General features: G+C 41.4%; 1 protein-coding gene across 6 annotated transcripts in view; it reads right to left on the minus strand.

Annotated features, from left to right (window-relative positions):
* The window catches only part of BCAS3 (BCAS3 microtubule associated cell migration factor), a 602,204-nt gene that overhangs the window by 283,668 nt on the left and 295,802 nt on the right, over window positions 1-22,734 (minus strand). For all 6 annotated transcript variants that reach the window (XM_062215515.1, XM_062215514.1, XM_062215517.1 and 3 more), the window contains 2 exons: window positions 4,747-4,847; window positions 1,765-1,961 (listed from right to left, as the gene is read on the minus strand). In XM_062215515.1, the coding sequence (XP_062071499.1) occupies window positions 1,765-1,961; window positions 4,747-4,847 (298 nt within the window). The remainder of the gene's footprint in view (window positions 1-1,764; window positions 1,962-4,746; window positions 4,848-22,734) is intronic.

The following is a 22,734-nucleotide window of genomic DNA, read 5'->3' on the forward strand; positions in this document are numbered from 1 at the left end:
GGCCAGCACTGTGGAGTCTCAGGTTAGGCCTCCACTTGCCCCGCCAGAATCTCATGTGGGTGCCGGTTCAAGTCCCAGCTGCTCCTCTTCTGATCCAGCTCTCCGCTATGGCCTGGGAAAGCAGTGGAAGATGGCCCAAGTACTTGGGCCCCAGGACCCATGTGGGAGTCCCAGAAGAAGCTCCTGGCTCTTGGTTTTATATCAACCCAGCTCTGGCTGTTGTGGCCATTTGGGGTGTGAACCAGCAGATGGAAGACCTTTCTATCTCTCCCTCTCATTGTCTGTAACTCTCTCTCTCTCAAATAAGTAAATTCATAGAATCTTTTTTTTTTAAAGTTACATTCCTCTTTATGAATCATTCTTTAAAACTAACCATCCGAGGTTGGCACTGCAGTGCAGCAGGTAAAGCCACTGCCTGTAGCACCAGCATCCCATAAGGGTACTAGTTTGAGTCGTAGCTACTCCACTTCTAATCCAGCTCCCTGCTAATGCACCAGGGAAAGCAGCAAAGGATGGTCCAAATGCCTGGGCCCCTGCACTCATGTGGGAGACCTAGAAGAAGCTCCTAGCTCTTGGCTTCAGCTTGGCCCAGCCCTGGTCGTTATAGCTGTTGCGGAGTGAACCAGAAGATGGAAGACCCCTCTGTCTCTGTCTCTCCCTTTCTTTCTTGCTCTGTAACTCTGCCTTTCAAATAAATAAAATAAATTTCAAAAAAAAAAAAAAAAAGAATAATGGAATCTTCAGGAACTACCTTTAAAAAAAAACAAAAAATAAGGAGAAGATATAAAAGGAAAAGCAGATGGCTATTTTGTATTCAAATCAAGGTGTGTAATGATTTTTTGTTCACAAAGACAAGGAATGGAAGATTATATTGCATTAATCCCAGTTCTTTATCATCTCTAAAGTATCAAGTCTAGGTATTACAAACTAAAAGCAAACATGAGACTACAACAGTAAAAAAATATGAGAATTCCATTTAAAACAACCAGTTAGTAGGGGGAGTCGTTTGGTGTAGCAGTTAAGATACCATGTAGGATGCCTGCATTCTATAAAGTGTAACTGTGGTTGAATCCTGGCTATACCACCAATTGCAGCTTTCTGTTAATGCTGCCCCTGGGAGGCAGCAGGTAACAGTTCATGTAGTTGGGTCCCTCCCACCCATGTAGGTGACCCAGATTAGAAGTGCTGGCTCCTGACTTTGTCCTGACCTAGGCCTAGATGTTACGGGCATCTAGGGAATGAAAAAGCAGATGGGAGATCTCTTTCTGTTTCTTTCTCCTTCTCTCTGTTTCTCTTCCTTTCTAAAATAAATTCTAAAAATTAAAAAAAAAAGATAACAAACTATAAATGAATTTACAGCAACACTTTCTTATCCAAAATGAAAGATGCAGGACTAGATGAAATTCAAAAATGAAATTTCATTGGAAGATAATTCCAACTTCAGAAATGTCAGGAAAGAATGACTGAATCAAAATTCAAGCAGTTAGAAACATGAGTAAAGATCATAAATTAGGATTCCATAAAAAAGAGTACCAAATATTAGATTTAGGTAAAATATAATCTGAAATACAAGTTTTTGTTGCATGTAATGCGATCCCATCTTATCTTCCCCAAGTGATGACAGTGGATCACACATAAAAGTATATGTAGTCTGCAACATGGTACCAAGCCAAAAAAGCAAACTTAACTATTACACAGGATACTCATCTCAGATGACTATATTAACCCTGCCATTCAAATCACTCCCTAATTTTTATTCCTTACCTCAGACTATTGAGATCCAGATCATCGGTATCAAAATCCAAAAGGGGCTGTGGAGTGTCACTCGGACCATGAGACTGCAACACCGATGAACTAGAAGATATGACTGTGGTTTGGCCTGAGGGGTGGATGGTTTTGAACTGGAACTGTGGCCCCATCCACAGACGTCTATGGGGTCCAGTGTGTGTTACAATTTCAACCTGGAACACAGCAGGAATCATGGTTTACATGTATTCTGACCCTACTTTGACAGACTTTCATGACCCTCCCCTCCCCATTCTCACAACACCCTTCTCCAAGGAGCCCACCTAAATGAAGTAGGAAAGGGTCAGAGCACTCACACTAAAAAGGGGACAACACTCACACAAGACGTGTACTATATCCTTCTACTGGTTTTCATCCACATTAAAAAATGACATGTTATCTACATATACATGAATAGGCACAACATATAACATATACATACACACAACACAAACGTCCCAAGGAAGTAAAAGAACAAGTTGCTTGCTTCATATAACTAGCATCAGCTCCCTGGGGTTGACCTTTTCCATTTGTTCTAGACAGTGCTTCCCATGTTGTGGGCATGCACTCAATACTACACCTATTAATCCACAGAATAAAAGCAATTCCTTCACAGAGGATCAAGCTCATGACAATTGTGAAGCTGTTCTTGAACTATCTAAGGAAAAGAAAGGCTCTGAAATAACTTTTAACACCTAATACCGGCCGGCGCTGCGGCTCACAAGGCTAATCCTCTGCCTAGCGGCGCCGGCACACCAGGTTCTAGTCCCGGTCGGGGCGCAGGATTCTGTCCTGGTTGCCCCTCTTCCAGGCCAGCTCTCTGCTGTGGCCCAGGAGTGCAGTGGAGGATGGCCCAAGTGCTTGGGCCCTGCACCCGCATGGGAGACCAGGAGAAGCACCTGGCTCTTGCCTTCGGATCAGCGAGATGCACCGGCCGCAGCGGCCATTGGAGGGTGAACCAACGGCAAAAGGACAAGCTTTCTCTCTGTCTCTCTCTCTCTCACTGTCCACTCTGCCTGTCAAAAAAACAAAACAAAACAAAACACCTAATACCAGCTTCTTTCCACATTAAATACTATAATAGTTATGAGACTGCATTCAAGATCCCTAAAAATCCACTCTGAAAAGGAGAAAGCATTACATATTTTCTCTCAAAGTAGATTTTTTTGTTCTCAAAATAATGATTCTTAATTAGAATGTCTTCTCAATTGCCCATGAATGTTGACACAACACTTAATATGCTGCAAAACAGTAATATCAAAATTCTTTATGAATTTCATGCTTTATGGAGAGGGCAGGAAATGTTGCCAAAGTTATATTAGACATTGTACAGATGAAGCAGCAAATACGAGACACTGGGCAAAACCCGAGTGTACTCATATTTCAAGATTTTACAAACGATCAACTTGAATAACTGACTCAATGTGCAAACCTTTGCTGTAAGTCTACGGTATTTCTAACATTTTCCCCTTGTTATATCCACAGCTGAGAGAATTCTTTATGGAACTGACATCCCATGTGCCTTGAGTTTTTGCCCTGAGTTCTTTTATATTGAATCACATTTTTCTGATTGCAGAGATTAATTCTTAACAAAACATAACTGAAAATGTTCACAGAACATAGCTCTGTGTTTGTGAGTCTGAACGGGCAAACACATCACGGTCTTGGAACAATATTCACATTCCCACTAATCACGGGGAGAGAAATACTCAGATTGAGGACAGTGATTTCTGATTCAAGTAGTTGTATTCGGCAATGTAAATTAGGCCACAGATAAAGTGTTCTGTGTATTTTAAGCTCAAAACCATCAGTGTCACAGAGCCGAGAGGTAAACAGATGCCTTTGCAATTTCACTGAGGCGATGGCCAGATGTTTCAGTTCACTCTCCTGTTGAGTGCAGGACAAACATATTGGATATACTTTCACACTGACAGCACACATTACCCCTTTTTCTAATTGAAAAGCTGAAGTGAAGGACACTGGTTTCTTTGCCAGCATTCTCAGAAATTTTCATTTTGGGGAAAAGAAACATGCATTTTGGATTCACTTTATTTTATTATCAGGAAAAAAAAAAAAGGGTGGACTTCCCTATGCCAGCAACTGAAGCATCAACTCTGCTTCAAGGAGTCTCCTATGAGTACACTGGGTGTGATTAAATGAATCCATGGACCTAGAAACTGATTCTCTGAGTCTGTAGATTCACCTTGGTTTTCCAAGCTAAGCTTTCCTGAAAAAGTAATGGAATGATAAGTGGTCCTACTCTTTCTGAGGCACCTGTCTGATGAAAAGCTCCAGGCTGGCAATCAGAGACAGGTCATTCACTTCACCAAGAGATGTCAAACTTAAAGCAGACATAACAGCATTTGTAATGAAGCCATTTGTAATCCTCATCATTTTGAAATCTGCCCAAGCATTTTTTTTAATTTCAAATCTCTGGAGATAAAGATAGCTCTACCTGATAAGGGGAGGAAGGGTCAGTTAAAAGAGGTTACAGGACTGGTTCAGACGACCAGAAGCAACCTTAAAGCAGTTTAGGAAACTCTCATGTACCACTAGTGCCTAGGCTGTGAACCAGTCACAAGAAAATACTGGTTTCACAAACAAATTCCAAAGATTCATGAATGGCTACACTATACTATCATGGTTAACTTTTGTTTCAAACCTGATACAAATCTATTCCAAAGAGTCTGTCTAAAACCCAGGGCCTGAAGGGCTTTAAATGGGTTACCTAAAAGATACACACTTTTAATGTTCTCTGTATGAAAGTGCACACACACACACACACACACGTATGTATGGACTGATACAAAATATTATGTATATAATTGTAACATTATTCCTGACAAAGAATATCAATATGTAAGAGTTACCAATTCTTCTCATTTTTCTCTAAGGACAGGAATAAAAACAAATAGTAGATTATTGTTTTGACATTAATACCCAAATACTTCAGAGTTTTACCTGTGAAAGCCATTCTTCATCTTCCTGTCCACTATGGTCAGAGGCTAAACTGTCATAGGACCCATGTCGAGTAATAGGCCCAGGACTTCCAGGGGGCACCACTATAGAACAAAGAAAATGGATTTAAGCCACTTTAATTCAGGCAATGGAAAAGAGATCTGGGCACAAGCATCATGGACACTGTCCTAACTTATAAAACATTTAAAGCACCAAGGCAATTCAAACAATTAAAGAGCAAGCAATTCCAGAAGATTTTAGGAATATGAAAGATCTATAATTCAGGGTACATTTTCTATACAAAATTAGCAATGATATATTTTCACTATAAAGGAAAAAGACTGACAATGTTAACAGCAACGTATAATGAGGATCAGTGTCAAACCTATTCATTGAAGGATTACTTTAAGGTTGCTTAAAAGAGTTCGTCTTATAATTTCATATATGTGGTATGCACAAAAATGCATATTTCATTAAAAGCACTCTCGGTTACTCAAAAAAATTAATTTATCCAAAGAAACATGTAGTTTCTGACTACAGTCTTTTTTCATATGAAGAGGACCCATTCTTAGTGCAAACAAGAAAATGATTCACCAAACATTAATTGAGTTTCAACACAATATATTGAACCATATATTATCCCACCAGAAATTTCAGTCATGGTGTGGCCCTTTAGCACGGCAGTTAAGACACCTCTTAAGTCTTCCCATATGAGAGTCCCTGGTTCAAGTACTGGCTTCACTTCCAACCCAGCTAACATGCACATGGGAGGTAACAGGTGGATCCTTGCCACCTATGTGGGACATTCAGAATGCATTCCTGCCTTTGGCCTGGCCTACTGAGCCACAGATGGAAGATCTTGTTTTCTCTGTCTTTACCTCCTTTTTTTTCAAATAAAATAAAAATAAATATAATTTTTAAGAAAACAGTCTTTTTGGGGTTGGTGCCGTGGCTCAATTGGTTAATCCTCCGCCTGCGGCACTGGCATCCCATATGGGCGCCAGGTTCTAGCCCCAGTTGCTCCTCTTCCAGTCCCGCTCTCTGCTGTGGCATGGGAGGGCAGTGGAGGACGGCCCAGGTGCTTGGGCCCTGCACCAACATGGGAGACCAGGAAGAAGCTCCTGGCTCCTGGATTCGGATCAGTGCAGCACTGGCTGGAGTGGCCATTTGGAGAGTGAACCAACGGAAGGAAAACCTTTCTCTCTGTCTCTCTCTCTCACTGTCTATAACTCTACCTGTCAAATAAAAAAAAAATCTTTAAAAAAAAACAGTCTTTCATAGGAAAATGTAGAACCCCCTTCCAAATAGCTTATTAAAAAAATATTTATTTACCTGAAAGGCAGAGTTACAGGGAAAGAAAGAGACAGAGAGAGAGACAGAGAGAGAGAGAGAGAGAGATCTTCCATCTGCTGGTTCACTCCCTAAATTGCCACAGTAATTGGAGCTGAATGAGGCCAAAGCCAGGAGCCAGGAGCTTCTTCCAGGTCTCCCACAAGTCCAGGGGTCCAGGGACTTGGCCATCTTCCATTGATTTCCCAGGTGCATTAAAAGGGAGCTGGACTGAAAGTAGAGCAGCTGAGGGGCCAGCGCCGTGGCTCACTTGGCTAATCCTCTGGCTGCAGCGCCAGCATCCCACATGGGCACCAGGTTCTAGTCCTCAAATATGTGGACTCCTCTTCCAGTCCAACTCTCTGCTGTGGCCCGGGATGGCAGTGGAGGATGGCCCAGGTGCCTGGGCACCTACATCCACATGGGAGACCAGGAGGAAGTGCCTGGCTCCTGGTTTCAGATTGGCGCAGTGCCAGCCATAGTGGCCATTTGGGGAGTGAACCAACAGAAGGAAGACCTTTCTCTCTGTCTCTCTCACTGTCTATAGTTCTACCTGTCAAAAAAAAAAAAAAGTTAAAAAAAATTTTTAAAAATAGCATAGCCTAAATTATGATTCCACAGACTCTGCCATGGGCACAGTAAACAGGCAAAAGCTCGCTTTTTTTTTTTTTTTTAACCAAACAAAGGGAGAGAGTTTTACTAATGACTTAAAATCTAATAAATAAGGTGGTCATCATTTTGACATAGCTTTCCTCATGGGCATTGTCCACCTCAAAGAAAACCACTATCAGAAGATGCTTATGACTACAGATTTCTAGTTTAGGGCACCAAAGATTACGGTTGGAGCACCCCCATTGTTAGGTAGGAAGTTAGATATGAGCTTATGTGTGTGTAACAGGCCTAAAGAGAAAAAGTCTAAGTCCAGCATATGCATCTGCATCTCAGAGTCATCCCGATAATGTTTCAGGGACAGCCTGGCATTCCCATCCTGCCCTGCCCCCTTTACCAGATAACCTGCCAGGTGGAGGTCCCCACCCCTTCTGCCTGACAAATCTTCCACAGTCTCCCAGATGCAGCCCAGTATCTGCATCTCGAACACCCTGCTCCGGATTGATTCGCCAGGGGGTCCTGCTCACCCTTCCTCTAAACTAAGGACATCTAGCCTTCCTCTAGGGGAAAACTCAGATAGGAGATTCTTAATATTTACACCCATAAAATCCTTTGTTTCAGGAAGAGATGTGTGAAGACAAAGACCCATCTCCTTAAAAAACCCCAGCCTCAACCGGACTGCGTACTCAGCCCTCTGCCTCTCTGCTGAGCCGCTCGTCTGGCCTGGTCAGGTGTAATCTCTCTACTCAACCTTGTAACCTGGCTCCTCGCTCCAGTCCAAGCGACTGCACACTCTCTCTCAGGTCCTGTCTGGAGAGGTGCCCATCTGTTCTTACGGCTGTCCCTGCCCTAATAAACTTTGCTATTTTACCTCCCACTACTCTCTGTCTCACGCCTGAATTCTTTCTTGCGCCAAGAACCCTGCCATTCTCTGATAACACCATGACTTGCATTCTCTCATAGGTTTCTTCTTGTCTGCGTTAACAAAAAATCAGGAGAGGGAGGAAGCTGGGCTGCAGAAGCAATGCAAAGACAGGTGGCAGGCCAATTAATGGCTGCTTTACACAGTGATCTGCCATCAGAGACCCAACAGGCCAGTCCACTGCATTGGTTTTCGATGTGGAAAGCCAGGGCTTCAGCAGAAGTCAGCTTATGAAGAGTTCTGGCAGCTCTGCCAGCCAAGAGTTGGGTGAATGGAAAAAGACCTGCCCTGGAGTCGAAGGACACCCAGGTCAGAGCCACAGGCCTTGTTCACTCTAAGCTAAAAAGCCAAGCCTTTCACTTGCCCAGCTTCCAAAGCAACCACTGCTGTTAAGGGGATGGCCAAGTAGGGTCAACAACATTACAGGCAGAACTGTATATTAACTAATAAATGTTTTCCTTTTAGAAATGTCACCCCCACCTTCTCTTCAAACCAGCTCTCCTCCCAGGCCAGCTAGGTAACAGAAGTCAACAGGGTGCCTGCCTTATGAGGTACCACATGTAAAGAGATATCGATAGGTCTGAGCCTCCTGACAAGGCCTTAACCTCACCTGATTATTTTCAAGCCCTTTCTGTCAGTTTGTATTTGCCTCTCCATGAAAAAACTTGCTCATGATTTAGACACTTTTCTTAGGGCCTCTAATAATGATTCTATCCTTGCTTCTAGATCCTGTGATTTTAGATCCTGGGAGTTTAAACTGCTTGTTAGATTCGTTTTCTCTGGACTTAAAAAAGTGAAGTTCTAGGTGGCCATGCACATGAAACCTCCTATGGAAGCAGTTTCTGCAAGTTGATACTGCTTCCCCTTGGAAAAGCCACCTCCTGCTGAGAAGCCACCTCCTGCTACAACCTTGTCTTGACTCCCCTTCCCAAAGATGCCCCTTTTCAGCATGAAGCAGCCAGAGCAATCATTGCGCATTCCTCCTAACAGATGTTAGGGTTTCCATCTGGGAAGAGGGAATGTAAGGAGTCAGATGGGTTAATCGATAGTCAGGGGATCCCAATGGAATTTGGGGTGTAAAATATTTGCTCCTGACCCCAAAACAGGCTGCTCTTCTTCCTTTAGAATCTCCAAACTGACCATGAGATAGCAAGGGAGCTCCTCCTGAGCTTCCACTCTTAGCAGGCCAGACAGGATGGAGAACTGTGAATGAGCTCTTTTGATGGTTTTTGTCCCCACCTCGTAACTGAATGCCAATCTGATTGTCAGTTTTGTTTTGTTTCTTTTTCCTATGAAATTGTACTTAAAGCTGACTGCCACCAGTCCCCTTTGGGTTCTCCTCTCTTGGAAGCCACCCTCCATGCCACTCTGGCTGGAAGTCCTTGATTCTAATAAATACTTTTAAATCTAAAAAAAAAAAAAAAGAAGGGAATAAAGAGGTAATGCAGATATCTGAGGGAAGACTGAGAAGACAAAGCACAAGGTTTTGAGGTGGGGATACAAAGGGTATATTTCAGTAACAACCAGGAGCCCACAGGGGCTACATGAGGTGATTAAGACTGCAAGAAGAATGAGTTAGAAAGGCAAAAGGAGGGGGCTGGTATTGTGGTAAAACTGCTGCCTATGATGCAGATCAGAAGTGGAGCAGCCAGGACTCGAACCAGTGCCCATTTGGGATGCCAGCATCATAGGCCTGCTATGGCCGGCGCGCTGCACTGTGCAGGGCCCAAGCACTTGGGCCATCCTCCACTGCCTTCCCATGCCTCAGCAGAGAGCTGGACTGGAAGAGGAGCAACTGGGACAGAATCCGGCGCCCCAACCAGGACTAGAACCCAGAGTGCTGGCTCCACAGGCGGAGGATTAGCCTAGTGAGCCAAGGCGCCAGCATTTTTTTTTTTTTTTAAAGATTTATTTATTTGAAAAGCAGAGTTACAGAGAAAGACGGAGAGACAGAGAGAGAGAGGTCTTCCATCTGCTGGTTCATTCCCCAAGTGGCCCCAACAGCCAAGGCTGTGCCAGGCCACAGTCAGAAGCTTCTTCCAGCTCTCCCATTTGAGTGCAGGAGCCCAACCACTTGGACCATCTTCCACTGCTTTTCCATGTCATTAGTAGGGAGCTACTCTCTCTATCTCTCTCTCTCTCTCTCACTGTCTAACTGCCTGTCAAAAAACACAACTAGTACCTAAGATAAATTTTTCATAAACAAGCTGAGCCCAGACTAGTACCTGTCATAGAATAAGCAGCCAAGAAGGAGTAAATAGACGGTTAGAGTTTTGGATTCCAGACTAAGAAACGGCACCAGAATGGTTGGACAGTTAATTATCCATCACAAAAATGTAGACAATTAAAAAAAAAAAAAAACCTGCTGGCATGGGCGCAGGGAATAGCAATATGGAATAAAGAAGCCTGGTCATGAACTGATCATTTCTGGTCAGGGAGGTTCATTGCATTAGTTCTCTAGTTTTGTGTATGTTCAGAGTTTGCCACAGTGAAAAGGGAGGAGGACGAGCAGGAGGACCAGAAGATCCTTTCCACGACTCACACTTTCCAAAGGAAGTAGTAAGGACTCCAAAGAAATACTCATCTAAGAAACAGAACCATAAACCTGATTGCAGAGTTACCAAGTCAAGATTGTAAGCAGAAGTTCCATGTCATTTTATTTTATAAACTACAAACAGTTTTCTAATTAAAGATGTTTTGAATCCACCAAAAGATGTGCAATACAAAGATGTAAGTCTCTCATAGAATGGCAAATGCCCTAAACAGCACGCTGGCCTCAGAATCAGCCTTTAAGGCATTCAGATCTGGCTAAAAGCCCATGAGAGTTTCGCAGTCATGGAAAACCAAGGCACTGTGGCAAAAAACAAACAAACAAACAAACCCTAAATGAAAGATCTCTGTGAGATCCCAACAGGAAGAATGGGCCACCAAAGAAGGTAGTACCTTTCTCTGAAGGGAGGAGAGAACTTCCACTTTTAATATGGCCTTGTAACAGAGTTGGTGAACTCAAGAGGCTTCCATAGCCTTGGCAGCTCATGACAAGAGCCTCGAGTGATTACTGACTTCAAAAATAAGAGTGTCAATTGTTAAATCAACAACGAGAGTCACTGTGCACCTGTTCCCCATGTAGGACCTCTGTCCTTAATGTGTTGTACTATACGAATTAACGGTAAAACTACTACCCAAACAGTACTCTATACTTTGTGTGTCTTTGTGGGTGTAGTCTGTTGAAATCTTTACTTAGCATATATTAAATTGATCTTCTGTATACAAAGATAACTGAAAATGAATCGTGATGAAGAATCGGATGGGAGAGGGAGAGGGAGTGGGAGATGGCATGGTTGCGGATGGGAGGGAGGTTATGGGGGGGAAAAGCCGCTATAATTCAAAAGTTGTACTTTGGAAATTTATATTTATTAAATAAAAGTTTAAAAAAAAAAGATGTAAGTCTCTGGGTCAGCGTTGTGGCAGAGTGAGTAAAAGCATGGCCTGAGACACTAGCATCCCATACAGGCTCCAATTCAAGTCCAAGCTGTTCTACTTCCAATCCAGTCCCCCCGCTAATGCACCTGGGAAAGCAGCAGAAGATGGCCAAGTCCTTGGGCCCCTGCACCCACATGGGAGACCTGGAAGAAGCTCCTGGCTCCTGGCTTTGGTCTCACTCAGCCCCAGTTATCATGGTCATTTAAGGAGTAAACCAGTGGATGGAAGCTTTCTCTCTCTCTCTTTCTTTCTCTGTAACTTTGCCTTTCAAGCATTTGGGCCATCCTATGCTCTTTCCCAGGCAATTAGCAGAGAGCTGGTCAGAAGAAGAGCAGCTAGACATGAACCGGTACCCATTATGGGATGCCTGCACTGCAGGCGGAGGCTTAACCTACTATGCCACAGCATCAGTCCCTAAATAAAACAAACCTTAAAAAAAAAAAAAAAAGATACAAGCCATGTGGGATAATAATGAAATATGAAATAAGGAGCCTTCCCCATCCCTTACATGTAGTGAAACTTTAAACTGTACCCTAATACAGGTATGGAAAACTCTCTACATTCTCTGACTTGGGAAAAAAGTGATATATCGGGGGAAAAGATTAAAAAACGTTTACTCATGGATAAGGAAAAAGATTGAAATAAAGTCTGATATGATCCCACACGGTACAAGAATAGAACAGTATTCACATTGTGTGTCTGCAGAGCCAGGTCTGTGACAAAGTCACCATGTGCCCCATGCTTAAGTGAGAAAACGTTTTCTATGTGTGCCAGAGTCATGCAGACACATCCCAGAGCGCTGACTGAGGAGGAGCTGAAACAAGCACGGATCATGCAGAGATGGGTAAGAACCGTGGCTCATTGTGTAGCGGGGAATCGAGCAACTACGAGGATAAAACATCTTCCAACTCTTTATCTCACACTTTATACCTTGGAAGCCCTAGAAATTTAGATGCAACCTTTGAAGAGAGTATAACTGGTTGAGCTTAATATTTTCACATTTTCTAAAACATAGGGAAAAAATGAGAACTTACTTGGGAGAGTTTAGTCAGATGAATGTTATACATCTTTCAGTTTCAAATGCAATAGAGCAAGATACATACCAGCTTCCTAAACAATGTTTGGTATTGTTTAAATAACATTATAAACTGGTACAAGAGAAGGATATGGAATGCCGAGATTAACGGGTTGTCATGTTCCATCCCTACCTTCGGTTCAGTAACTTCAAACATACCTTATCTACCTAACCAAAAGGATATGCAATCTATTTACTCAACAGAATACAACTTCAAAGCATTGCCTATACACACACGCATTTGACAAATAAAGATCAACAAGCAAAGACAGGATGAGTAGGCCATTATGAGGTAACTATGAACCAGACTGTTTATATTATGTTCTCAGGAAGCAAACCATGCTTATTGTGAGTAAATAAAATCTAAAATAAAGGAAAAAAATTCACTAAGTACATTTTGCTATCTTACAGTGATAATGGGTGTGTATAATATATTTATGTATTTTTGTATTTATTTATGTGTAAAGCAAACAAAAACAAATCTGCTTCAGGGCAGAACTTACAAATTAGTTTTGTAAATCTAAGTCAAAATGCTTCCAAATCAGTAGAACAAAACAAGTGAAACTATGAGCAGAAAGATTAAATGGCCCCTTAATAATGGCCTGAATGCTGAATTCTACATAAAAAACTCTTAGCTTTCCAAAGTCAATTCATGATTGACTTTGTTTCAAAACTATAGATTTTTGAAGAATTCTGGTTTTGAATGTAGATATATTCTACAACATAAGGATCAATAGGTACAGAATATTTTTAATTTACTCATGGAAAATGCAGTATTTGTGAATTTGTGAACCATAAGTACAATGTATTAAGTTATGAAAAGATTTTTTTGCTACAGTGAGAAACATTGTATTTAAAGACATCTTTATGGACATCATTAGGTTTCTTTAAATATCCATCCCTTTAACACTGGTTATGGTAGGTTTGAACCAAGGTTCCAAGCATGATTTATTACAAGTCCTAGAGAAATTTAAACCTCATGACAATTCAGTAAAACCTCAATTTCATGGAATCAAATTCTTTAAAAAAAAAAAAGAAAAAGATAAATCTGAATAACTTACATTCATCTGCAACAAATCTAGTCTTCCACTTAGAAGATGGAGATAAGGTTTTATCATTAATATACTGAATATATTTTATACCAAGGCATGCAATTAATTATTCTTTTTAGTGTATTGGGCATGGCTATTCATGAAAAATATCAGATTTCCCAAAATTGAAGTTTATAGGATTTAAGTATTATTTTAAGGTAGAAAAATAAAAATTATTTCCACCTATTGCTGTTTAGATTAAAGAAATAAAAAAAGGAATTGTTAACAGATTTAAAGTTAAAAGACCAACCACACAAAGGTTGTAAGCACCCTCTTTACAGAAACTAACACAAACTCTAACACTACCACAGAGCAGTGCTTGTTTGTGAAAATAGTTAAGGGGAAAACTGAGGTTCTGGTCTGTTCTTGTTCTATTCTTCCACGACATTTCATTAACTTCCAGTAACAATTTCTCTTAGCTGTAGCTCTGGATGCTTGAGAGAGTACAACCAATCAACCACAAGTTCCACTCTTGGAAAATCCTAGACTCTGAACTCTGGTTGATATGAAGTAGCTCGTTCTACTCCCTGAAATTAACCATAGTGCTACTGCTCCTCAAAAAAGGTACAAATGCTGCCCCAAACGTATCATGTGAGATACTGATTCACTTTTCTACTTTATTTTTTTATTTTTTATTTATTTTTTTTTATTTTTGACAGGCAGAGTGGACAGTGAGAGAGAGAGAGAGAGACAGAGAGAAAGGTCTTCCTTTGCCGTTGGTTCACCCTCCAATGGCCGCCGCGGTAGGCGCGCTGCGGCCGGCGCACCGCGCTGCTCCGATGGCAGGAGCCAGGTGCCTATCCTGGTCTCCCATGGGGTGCAGAGCCCAAACACCTGGGCCATCCTCCACTGCACTCCCTGGCCACAGCAGAGAGCTGGCCTGGAAAAGGGGCAACCGGGACAGGATCGGTGCCCCGACCGGGACTAGAACCCGGTGTGCCGGCGCCGCAAGGCGGAGGATTAGCCTAGTGAGCCGCGGCGCCGGCCCCTTTTCTACTTTAAAGTTCAGTTGGAAACAAAAAGTATGCAGTACATTTACATCTAGGAAGAACTTAGTCTTTTCATTCACAAACTCATAAAGACAGATTAAATTAATTAATAAGGAGTAAGTGTTTAGCTGAGTGGTTAAGGCACCCACGTCCTACGTCAGAGAGCCTGCTATCAAATCCTAGCTCTGTTCCCAGTCCATGCTCCCTACAAACGCGCACCCTGGGAGGCAGCAGGTGATGGCTCAAGCACCTGGGAAAGCTGGGTTCTTGGGTTCCCAATTTGTTCCCAGCATTGGAGAAGTGAACCAGCAGATGAGAGTTTACCATTTATCTCTTAAATAAATAAATATTTTAACTTGAGGGAGGGAGGAGAAAGCTCTGCTGGAAAGAAACAAAGAAATCAATTAGCCAATCACAATCAATCCAAAGTCTCTTCTTTGGAGAAGTGAGCATGAGCTGGAATGTGATGGCTGCTGAGTTTTACATGGCCAATGGAAAAAAGGAGTCTTCAGATTCAGGACCATATGCTGTTCTTGTTTTCCACTACTCTCCATCACATCCCCACCTTCCCTGCAAACAATAAAAATCCTTTACCATGCTAAAGCCTTCCATGGAGACCTGAGAGGTGAATAATGTTGTGCCAGAATTTTTCAGTTCTTTAGGTTATTTAGGAGAACATTCCTTTTTCTAGCAACAGAGAAATTTGTGAGTTAAATGACATCATGCTGCCTTGAATGAAACAGCTCAGGCTCAAAGTTCACCCAAAGGGCAACAGTGATAAACTCTCATCCAAGGACAAACTTCAATATATTTTTGGTACTTATTAAAAACAGCATTTCTACAGCAGCCACACAACAGGAGAGGGCTCTTTACCAGACTCAAAGCATTCAAGATCCCAGGGCGAAATTCTGCTTGGGAATGCAGTTTCTTATTACAACAAAAATTTGTCTTTTAAAAAGAAATGCCCTCAAAACAAATAATCCTAAAGCAAAATGAAGAAAGGCAGCTTCCAATGAACAACCAATTCACAGAAGGTCACATATAATATCCAACATGCATTAATAGTATTAATTTGAGATTTACAAATTTACAAAAGAGCTATTTCATACTTATGAAAGTATGGCAAAAGTTAAAGCAAGTTTTTTTTTTTTTTTTTTTAAAGAACCAAAAAAGGTTTCTCAGGTCAAAAGTAAGACACTTAAATACCTTATGAAATGTTGGTATTAAAACTCACAATCTGATTTGTAAATGTTACAATTTAAATGTAAAGGAATTCATCGAACCTCATAAAACAGTTATACACTAGCACAATCCATCTTTGGCTGCTCTGTTTATTAACAGCCAACCCTTATACCAATGCAACAACAACTGAAGTGTTACAATACATAAAGGAGAACAAGCTTTATCTACGTTATATATTAAATGGATCAATGCTCCTTCTTGCCCCCTGACCCTGTGGTACCAGAGATGTTCTCTAATTAATTATTAAAGTTTTCTAACAGTCAGTCAAAGCCCTCTCTGGTTTCACTTTCCTTTTATTCCATATTCCCAGAAGAACAGTCACAGGCAATATATAATTAGAAAAATGACAACCTCATTGCTTGTAGGGTAACAAATTAAAGTGTGTAACACAATTCTGGGGACATCTCCACCATCCCCCATTTGAGTTTCTGTACTCTCAAGGTTTTACAGTATTTCCAGAGAACACATAACTAAGGAGGTTTTATTTGTGTTCCTGCTGCCTTACAGGTGAGTGAACATTCAGCTCTGGAGTAAGTTATAACTGAAGGGAATGTGATGGGATTCACAATTAAGCTTTACTTCTCAGAATGACCTTACATATCTCATAAAATGATAGAACAAAGCATAATGGTTTCATGTTATTGGCCAAATCAGCTACTCCACTAAGCAAAAATATCAAAGTCCTTCTTTAAACACCTGCAGTTAAGGCCAAGGAGAACGTACTTGCAGGAAAGATACACACGGTGGCCACTTAACACACACTACTGCAGCACACTTAAGGGGGCTATACCACCACATATACCTTAAATCAACAGCAGCAGCACAGCTAGAAAAACAACTTCCACATTTTCTGTTTTTAATTGTTTATATCATAACTGAATAGTAACTTATAGCCTATGGATAATAACTTTATCTTAACCATGGGATATATAACCTGCCTAGATGTGTTAGGTTCATTTATCAACAAAATCATTCTTTTTTTCTCCCCTCAAAAAAACCTTTGATTTAAGGAATACAAACTTCATGCATTTCATAAGTACAACTTTAGGAATACAGTGATTCTTCACACCCTACCCACCCTCCCATCCCTCCTCCTCCTTCCTCTCCCATTCCTAAGATCCATTTTCAAATAATGTTATACACAGAAAACCAACTCTATATAAGTAAAGAGTACAAGGGGCTGGTGCTATGGTGCATTAAGTTAATCCTCTGCCTGCGGCACCGTCATCCCATAAGGGTGCCTGTTCTAGTCCTGGCTGCTCCTCTTCCAATCCAGCTCTCTGTTATGGCCTGGTAAAGCAGTAGAAGATGGTCCAAGGCCTTGGGCCCCTGCACCCACATGGGAGGCCCGGAAGAAGCTCCTGGCTCCTGGCTTTGGAGCAGTTCCTGCTGTTGCAGCCTTTTGGGGAGTGAACCAATGGAAGAAGGACCTTTCTCTTTGTCTCTCCCTCTCACTGTCTGTAACTCTACCTCTCAAATAAGTAAATAACATCTTAAGAAAAAAAAAAAGAGTTCAAAAAATTTGCATGAAAAAAAGAAAAACATTCCTCAACAGTCAAGACAAGGGCTGTTCAAAATCATTGTATCTCAAAGTTAATTTCACTTTTTTTTTTTAGAAACTTAATTAACTTTAAAGAAGCATCCAAAAATGACACATGTTTTGCGAGCACTTAGACACAACTATAACTTATGAGACATGAGAATCCTCCACTCAGTACATTAAAAGAAAGTAAGTCCTTGAGAACGAGTTTTTCATTAGTTAAGGAGGCACCTAAGAAAATAAGCAATGGAGTTGGACTCTTAGGCGTAACTAAAACTTATGAGACATAAGAATATTCTCCGCTTAATACACTAAAACAAAATAAATCTTCGAGAAAAAGTTTTACTGTTAATTCTCATAATATAACTCTTTGAAGACAGAGGTCCTGCATGGGAAGTTAGTGCACAGTGATTCCTGGTGTTAATTTAACAATTAACACCTTACGTCAGTGATCAGTGATCACTCAAGACTCTTGACATGAGCTGCCTAGGCTATGGAAGATTTTTGAATCCACAAGCTCTATCAATGTTTAGACAAGGCCAAAAGCAAAGTGGAAGTTCTCTCCTCCCTTCAGTGAAAAGTACCTCCTTCTTTGATGACCACTTCTTTCGACTGGGGTCTCACCCACCAACGTCCTTTACGTGAGACATTTTTTGCCACAGTGTCTTGGTTTTCCATGCCTGAAATGCTCTCGTGGGCTTTTCTTCCAGACAAAAATGCCTTAAGGACTGAGTCTGAGGTCAGAGTGCTACTTAGAGCGAAATTGTGAATACAAGATATCAGAAATAGCAGTTACCTACTATGAGGAGATGCGGATGTCCAGAAGACAGGGAAGACCTATTTTTCACTGAACATTCTTCCATACCTTATAAGAATTGTGTATTCCATGGAGCTACGTAAAATTCTGTATTTAATAGAAAGTTGTACAATCAAAACATTATTATTGATATGGTACTATAATCCATCCGTAATCAAGAAATGAACAAATCACATGCCTATCAAGAAATAGGTGAAACTGATGCATAAAACAAAAGCTAGGTTGGGGCAGGGGCCTGCCACAGTGGTTAAGATGCTGGCTGGGATGTACACATCCTGTATCAGAGTGCCTGCATTCCAGTCCTGACTCTGCTCCTGACTCATGTTTCTGCCTCATGCATACGGTGGCAGGAAACAAGTGATGGCTGAAGTAGGTGGATACCTGCCACTTGGATATCTGGTTTGGGTTCCCAGTTTCAGCCTGGCCCAGTGCTGGCCATTGTGGGAATGAGGAGTGAACTAACAGATGGAAGCTCTCTAGCTCTCTGTCTGTGTCTGTCTTTCTCTTTGACTTTCCAATAAACAGAAATTATGGGATGGACACTGTTCTAGTCTGAGTCTTGGCTACTCTGGCTTCAATCAACCTTCCTGCTAACTCATCCGCAGGGCAACATATCATGGTTTGAGTGTTTGTGCCCCTGCTGCCCATGAGGGAGATCTGGTTTCAGCCTGGCTAGGCCCTGGCTGTTGAGGGTATCTGGGAGTAAGCCAGCAAATGGAGGATATTGCTTTCTCTCTCTCTGCCTGACCCCCTCTCACTCTCACTTTACCTTTCAAGTAAATGAAAATAAATAAAGATTTAAAATAATAAAACTAAAAAGCAATAAATTGTCTTTAAAAAGGTGATATAACTAAATATTGAACCATGGCTGTTTTTGTTTTTTTTTTTTCTTTCTTTCAAAAATTTAAAGGGTTACTGATTTAACTAAAAAGGAGAAGGGGAGAGACTTCTCATGTGCTTATGTAGGCTATGTCCATGAATAACCCTTTATCATTTTTAAAAAAAAGATTATTTATTTATTTATTTATTTGAAAGGCAGAGTTACAGAGAAGCAGAGGCAGAGGCAGACAGAGAGAGATGTCACATTTGCTGGTTCATTCCCAACATGGCCACAACAGCCAGATCTGGGCTGATCCAAAGCCAGGAGCCAGGAGCTTCTTCCAGCTCTTCTAGGGCCCAAGCACTTGGGCCATCTTCCACTGCTTTCCCAGGCCATAGCAGAGCTGGATCACAAGCAGAGCTGCCAGGACTCCAACCGTCGCCCATATGAGACGCCAGCACTGCAGGCAATGGCTTTATCCGCTACACCACAGCACAAGCCTCTATAATTATTTCTGTATGCAGACGCCAAGGGATCCTTTATCAACTGCTTAAACACATGAAACTGTATGTTTTTGTTGTGGAGAATAATTATTTGTTGAAAACTAGAAGCATCCAAGTCTAAATTCTATGGAGAATTATAAGTTTTAATCCTTGGAAGTGGCAACTGTACTTTCACATTCAACTTACCTAACCTGCATGGTAAATACATTTCTTTCAGAAATAGTCTATTCTTCATCAAAATCCAAGGAATATTCTAAAATACAATACACTCGAAAAAACCCCAAAATGATTAGTGGGTATGTAGAATCTATTGTAAGCTGATCTTACAAAGATAAACAATCAGTGTTCTTGGTCATTGAACTATATTCTGCTAGCAACATACCAAACTTGTAAATGTAGGTAATTGGACAGATACTGTAAATTTATTTGGCCTTACACACCTATAAAGAAGAGCAATGAATCTAAGCAAAAAAGGTAAAGTTGTCTTGGCATGGAAAATGAAAGTGTTTAGACCTGTTAGATAACATTTTCTCTTTTTTTTTTTTATTTTTTATTTTTGACAGGCAGAGTGGACAGTGAGAGCGAGAGAGACAGAGAGAAAGGTCTTTCTTTGCCGTTGGTTCACCCCCCAGTGGCTGCCGTGGCTGGTGTGCTGCGGCTGGCGCACCGCGCTGATCCGAAGCCAGGAGCCAGGTGCTTCTTCTGGTCTCCCATGGGGTGCAGGGCCCAAGCACTTGGGCCATCCTCCACTGCACTCCCGGGTCATAGCAGAGAACTGGCCTGGAAAAGGAGCAACTGGGACAGAATCCGGTGCCCTGACCGGGACTAGAACCCGGTGTGCAGGCGCTGCAAGGCAGAGGATTAGCCTGTTGAGCCACGGTGCCGGCCTTAGATAACATTTTCAACCTATACTCGGGAACATAGTTTTAAATCATTGTGAATAATCATTAAAGACCCATGATACGTTCCCTGCAGCCTCTCTAAATATATTATAAAAACCACAGAATTAAGATGATAGGGGAAGAATTGAGACAGAAAACATTAGTTCACAATTTGTGTAGCATTCTTCTATCATTCCAAAAGCAAGAAAACATTACCCAGGGCTTAATCTTCCTCTAATTCTCCACACTGTCAAAGAGTTACCTCAACTATTCATTTCCACTGCCTCACCTATGTAATACACAATGAATGGCATGGAAGTATGTTCTGTTTTTCAAAAATTCCTTATTAAGAGAGGCATAGTGAAGTACTCATGTGTAAAAAAGACATAACAGCAGTTGACTTTCCTCCCACAGAGGGAAAAAAAAATAGATTTTGTAAGTACAGAAGAAATCACAGAGGTAGAATAGTGTTAATTATTTTTAAAAGATTATTTTTATGTATTTGAAAGGCAAAGTGACAAAGAGAGGACACACACACACACACACAGAGAGAGAGAGAGAGAGAGAGATCTTCCATCCACTGGTTTACTCTCCAAATGGCCACATGGCCTGGGCTTGGCCAGGATGAAGTCAAGAGCCATGGAAATCTCTCCTGGTTTCCCAAAAGGGTGGCAGGGCCCAAAATACTTGGGTCACTGCCTTCCCAGGTGCATCTGCAGGAAGCTGGATTGGAAGTGGAGTAGCTGGGACTCGAACCAGCATTCCAATATGGGTTGCCAGCACTGCAGGCAGCAGCTTAATCAGCTGCACAATGACACTTGCCCCAGAATATTGCTAATTGCTGAACTTAGGTTATGGGCATATTTCTAATACAATTCACTGTATCTCATGTATATTTGATCATTTCCATAATGAAAAATTCTTCAAAAATATTTTAATGAGTGTTTCTTAATAGATAAACAATATAACTGAAATAGATGACACAATTAACACACACACAAAAAAATTTTTTTTTGACAGGCAGAGTGGACAGAGAGAGAGAGAGACAGGGAGAAAGGTCTTCCTTTTCCGTTGGTTCACCCCCCAATGGTCTCTGCGGCTGGTGCGCTGCAGCCAGCGCACCGTGATATTCCAAAGCCAGGAGCCAGGTGCTTCTCCTGGTCTCCCATGGGGCACAAGGCCCAAGAACTTGGGCCATCCTCCACTGCACTCCCGGGCCACAGCAGAGAGCTGGACTGGGAGAGGAGCAATCGAGACAGAATCTGGCGCCCTGACCGGGACTAGAACCCGGTGTGCCGGCGCCACAGGCGGAGGATTAGCCTATTGAGCCGCGGCGCTGGCCCACAAAAAATTTTTTAAGCACACTACTCTATGTGCCACCCATGTTAAGACATTTAGTTCTGGTTTACTTTGATTGAAGTATATCATTTTATATCTATACTATGTAACAACTTGTCTTTCTTATTCTTTCATTTTCACATTCTTACCTACTAAGTAACTCCATTATTTTGACCTAAATTTATCCTATGAAACATTTGAGAGATGTTTGTTCCCAAATATCCACTGTAACATACCTATGGTTTCTTTATTCAGTGGCTCCTTAGCTTAGTAAAATATTTTCTCTAACCTTAATAAATACTTCTAATCGGAGATAACACACAATGCAATCAAATGGAGAAGAACTACTTTGACTAGAAATTATAACACAAGAAGGTTAAAACTCCAAGAAGTTCCACATGCAGAGACAGAAAAAGAAATGACCTAGGGGCCCGGCATTGTAGCATAGCAGGTAAAACCCACCTTCTGAAATGCCAGCATCCCAAATGGGTGCCATTTTGAGTCCTGGCTGCTCCACTTCCAATCCAGCTCCTTGCTACTGTGTCTGGGAAACCAGAGGAGAATAATGGCCCAAGTGCTTGGACCCTGTACCCATTGGGAGATTCAGAAAAAGCTCCTGGCTCTGGGTTTCAGTCTGGCCCAGCCCCAGCCACTGCAGCATTTGGGGAGTGAATTAGCAGATGGAAGATCTCTCTCTCTCTCTCTCTGTAGCTCCACCTTTCAAATAATTTTTTTTTAAAAAGAAGAATAAAAGAAATGACTTTAGCCTATCATTCTAAATTTTCTGTAAAACCCTTGTGGAATGAAAATATTTACATGTTGGAAAATATTGCTTAGCTAATCTCCATATAAAGGTCTGTATGACAACAGCACGGAGAGCCCTCCAGCACCTGGAAAATAGCCCAGGAAGGAAGCAAAAAATAAAATGTCAGCCTCGAAAAATTCCTTATAAAGTGTCACCTCTGACCCCAGACTTCACACTGTACAAGGGTCGTTACAGATGTTCTTCATGTGCTGACAAAATACACAGAAAGCACAGTAGAAAAGGCAAGAAAGTTATGGCATGAAGGAATACAGCGTTTCTTGTCTCTCCACCAAGTTCCAGAAAATCACATGGCCAATGTCAGCTGTCATATGACAATAATAAGGAGAAGAGATTCAAACGCAGAGAGACAATCCAAGGCATTAAGCCACGTCCCTTGTACTTCATCACTGGCGTTGCTTACCTTCAGTAAGAAAGATTATAAGGGAAAAAAATTTTTTTTAAGATAAACTAATCATGAAATCTTACACACAATGAAAGAAAATGAAATTATTTGACAAATCAAACAAACTATTCAAGAAAAAAATAA

The sequence above is a fragment of the Lepus europaeus genome, chromosome 18 (genome assembly GCF_033115175.1).
Source record: "Lepus europaeus isolate LE1 chromosome 18, mLepTim1.pri, whole genome shotgun sequence".
NCBI lineage: Eukaryota > Metazoa > Chordata > Mammalia > Lagomorpha > Leporidae > Lepus > Lepus europaeus.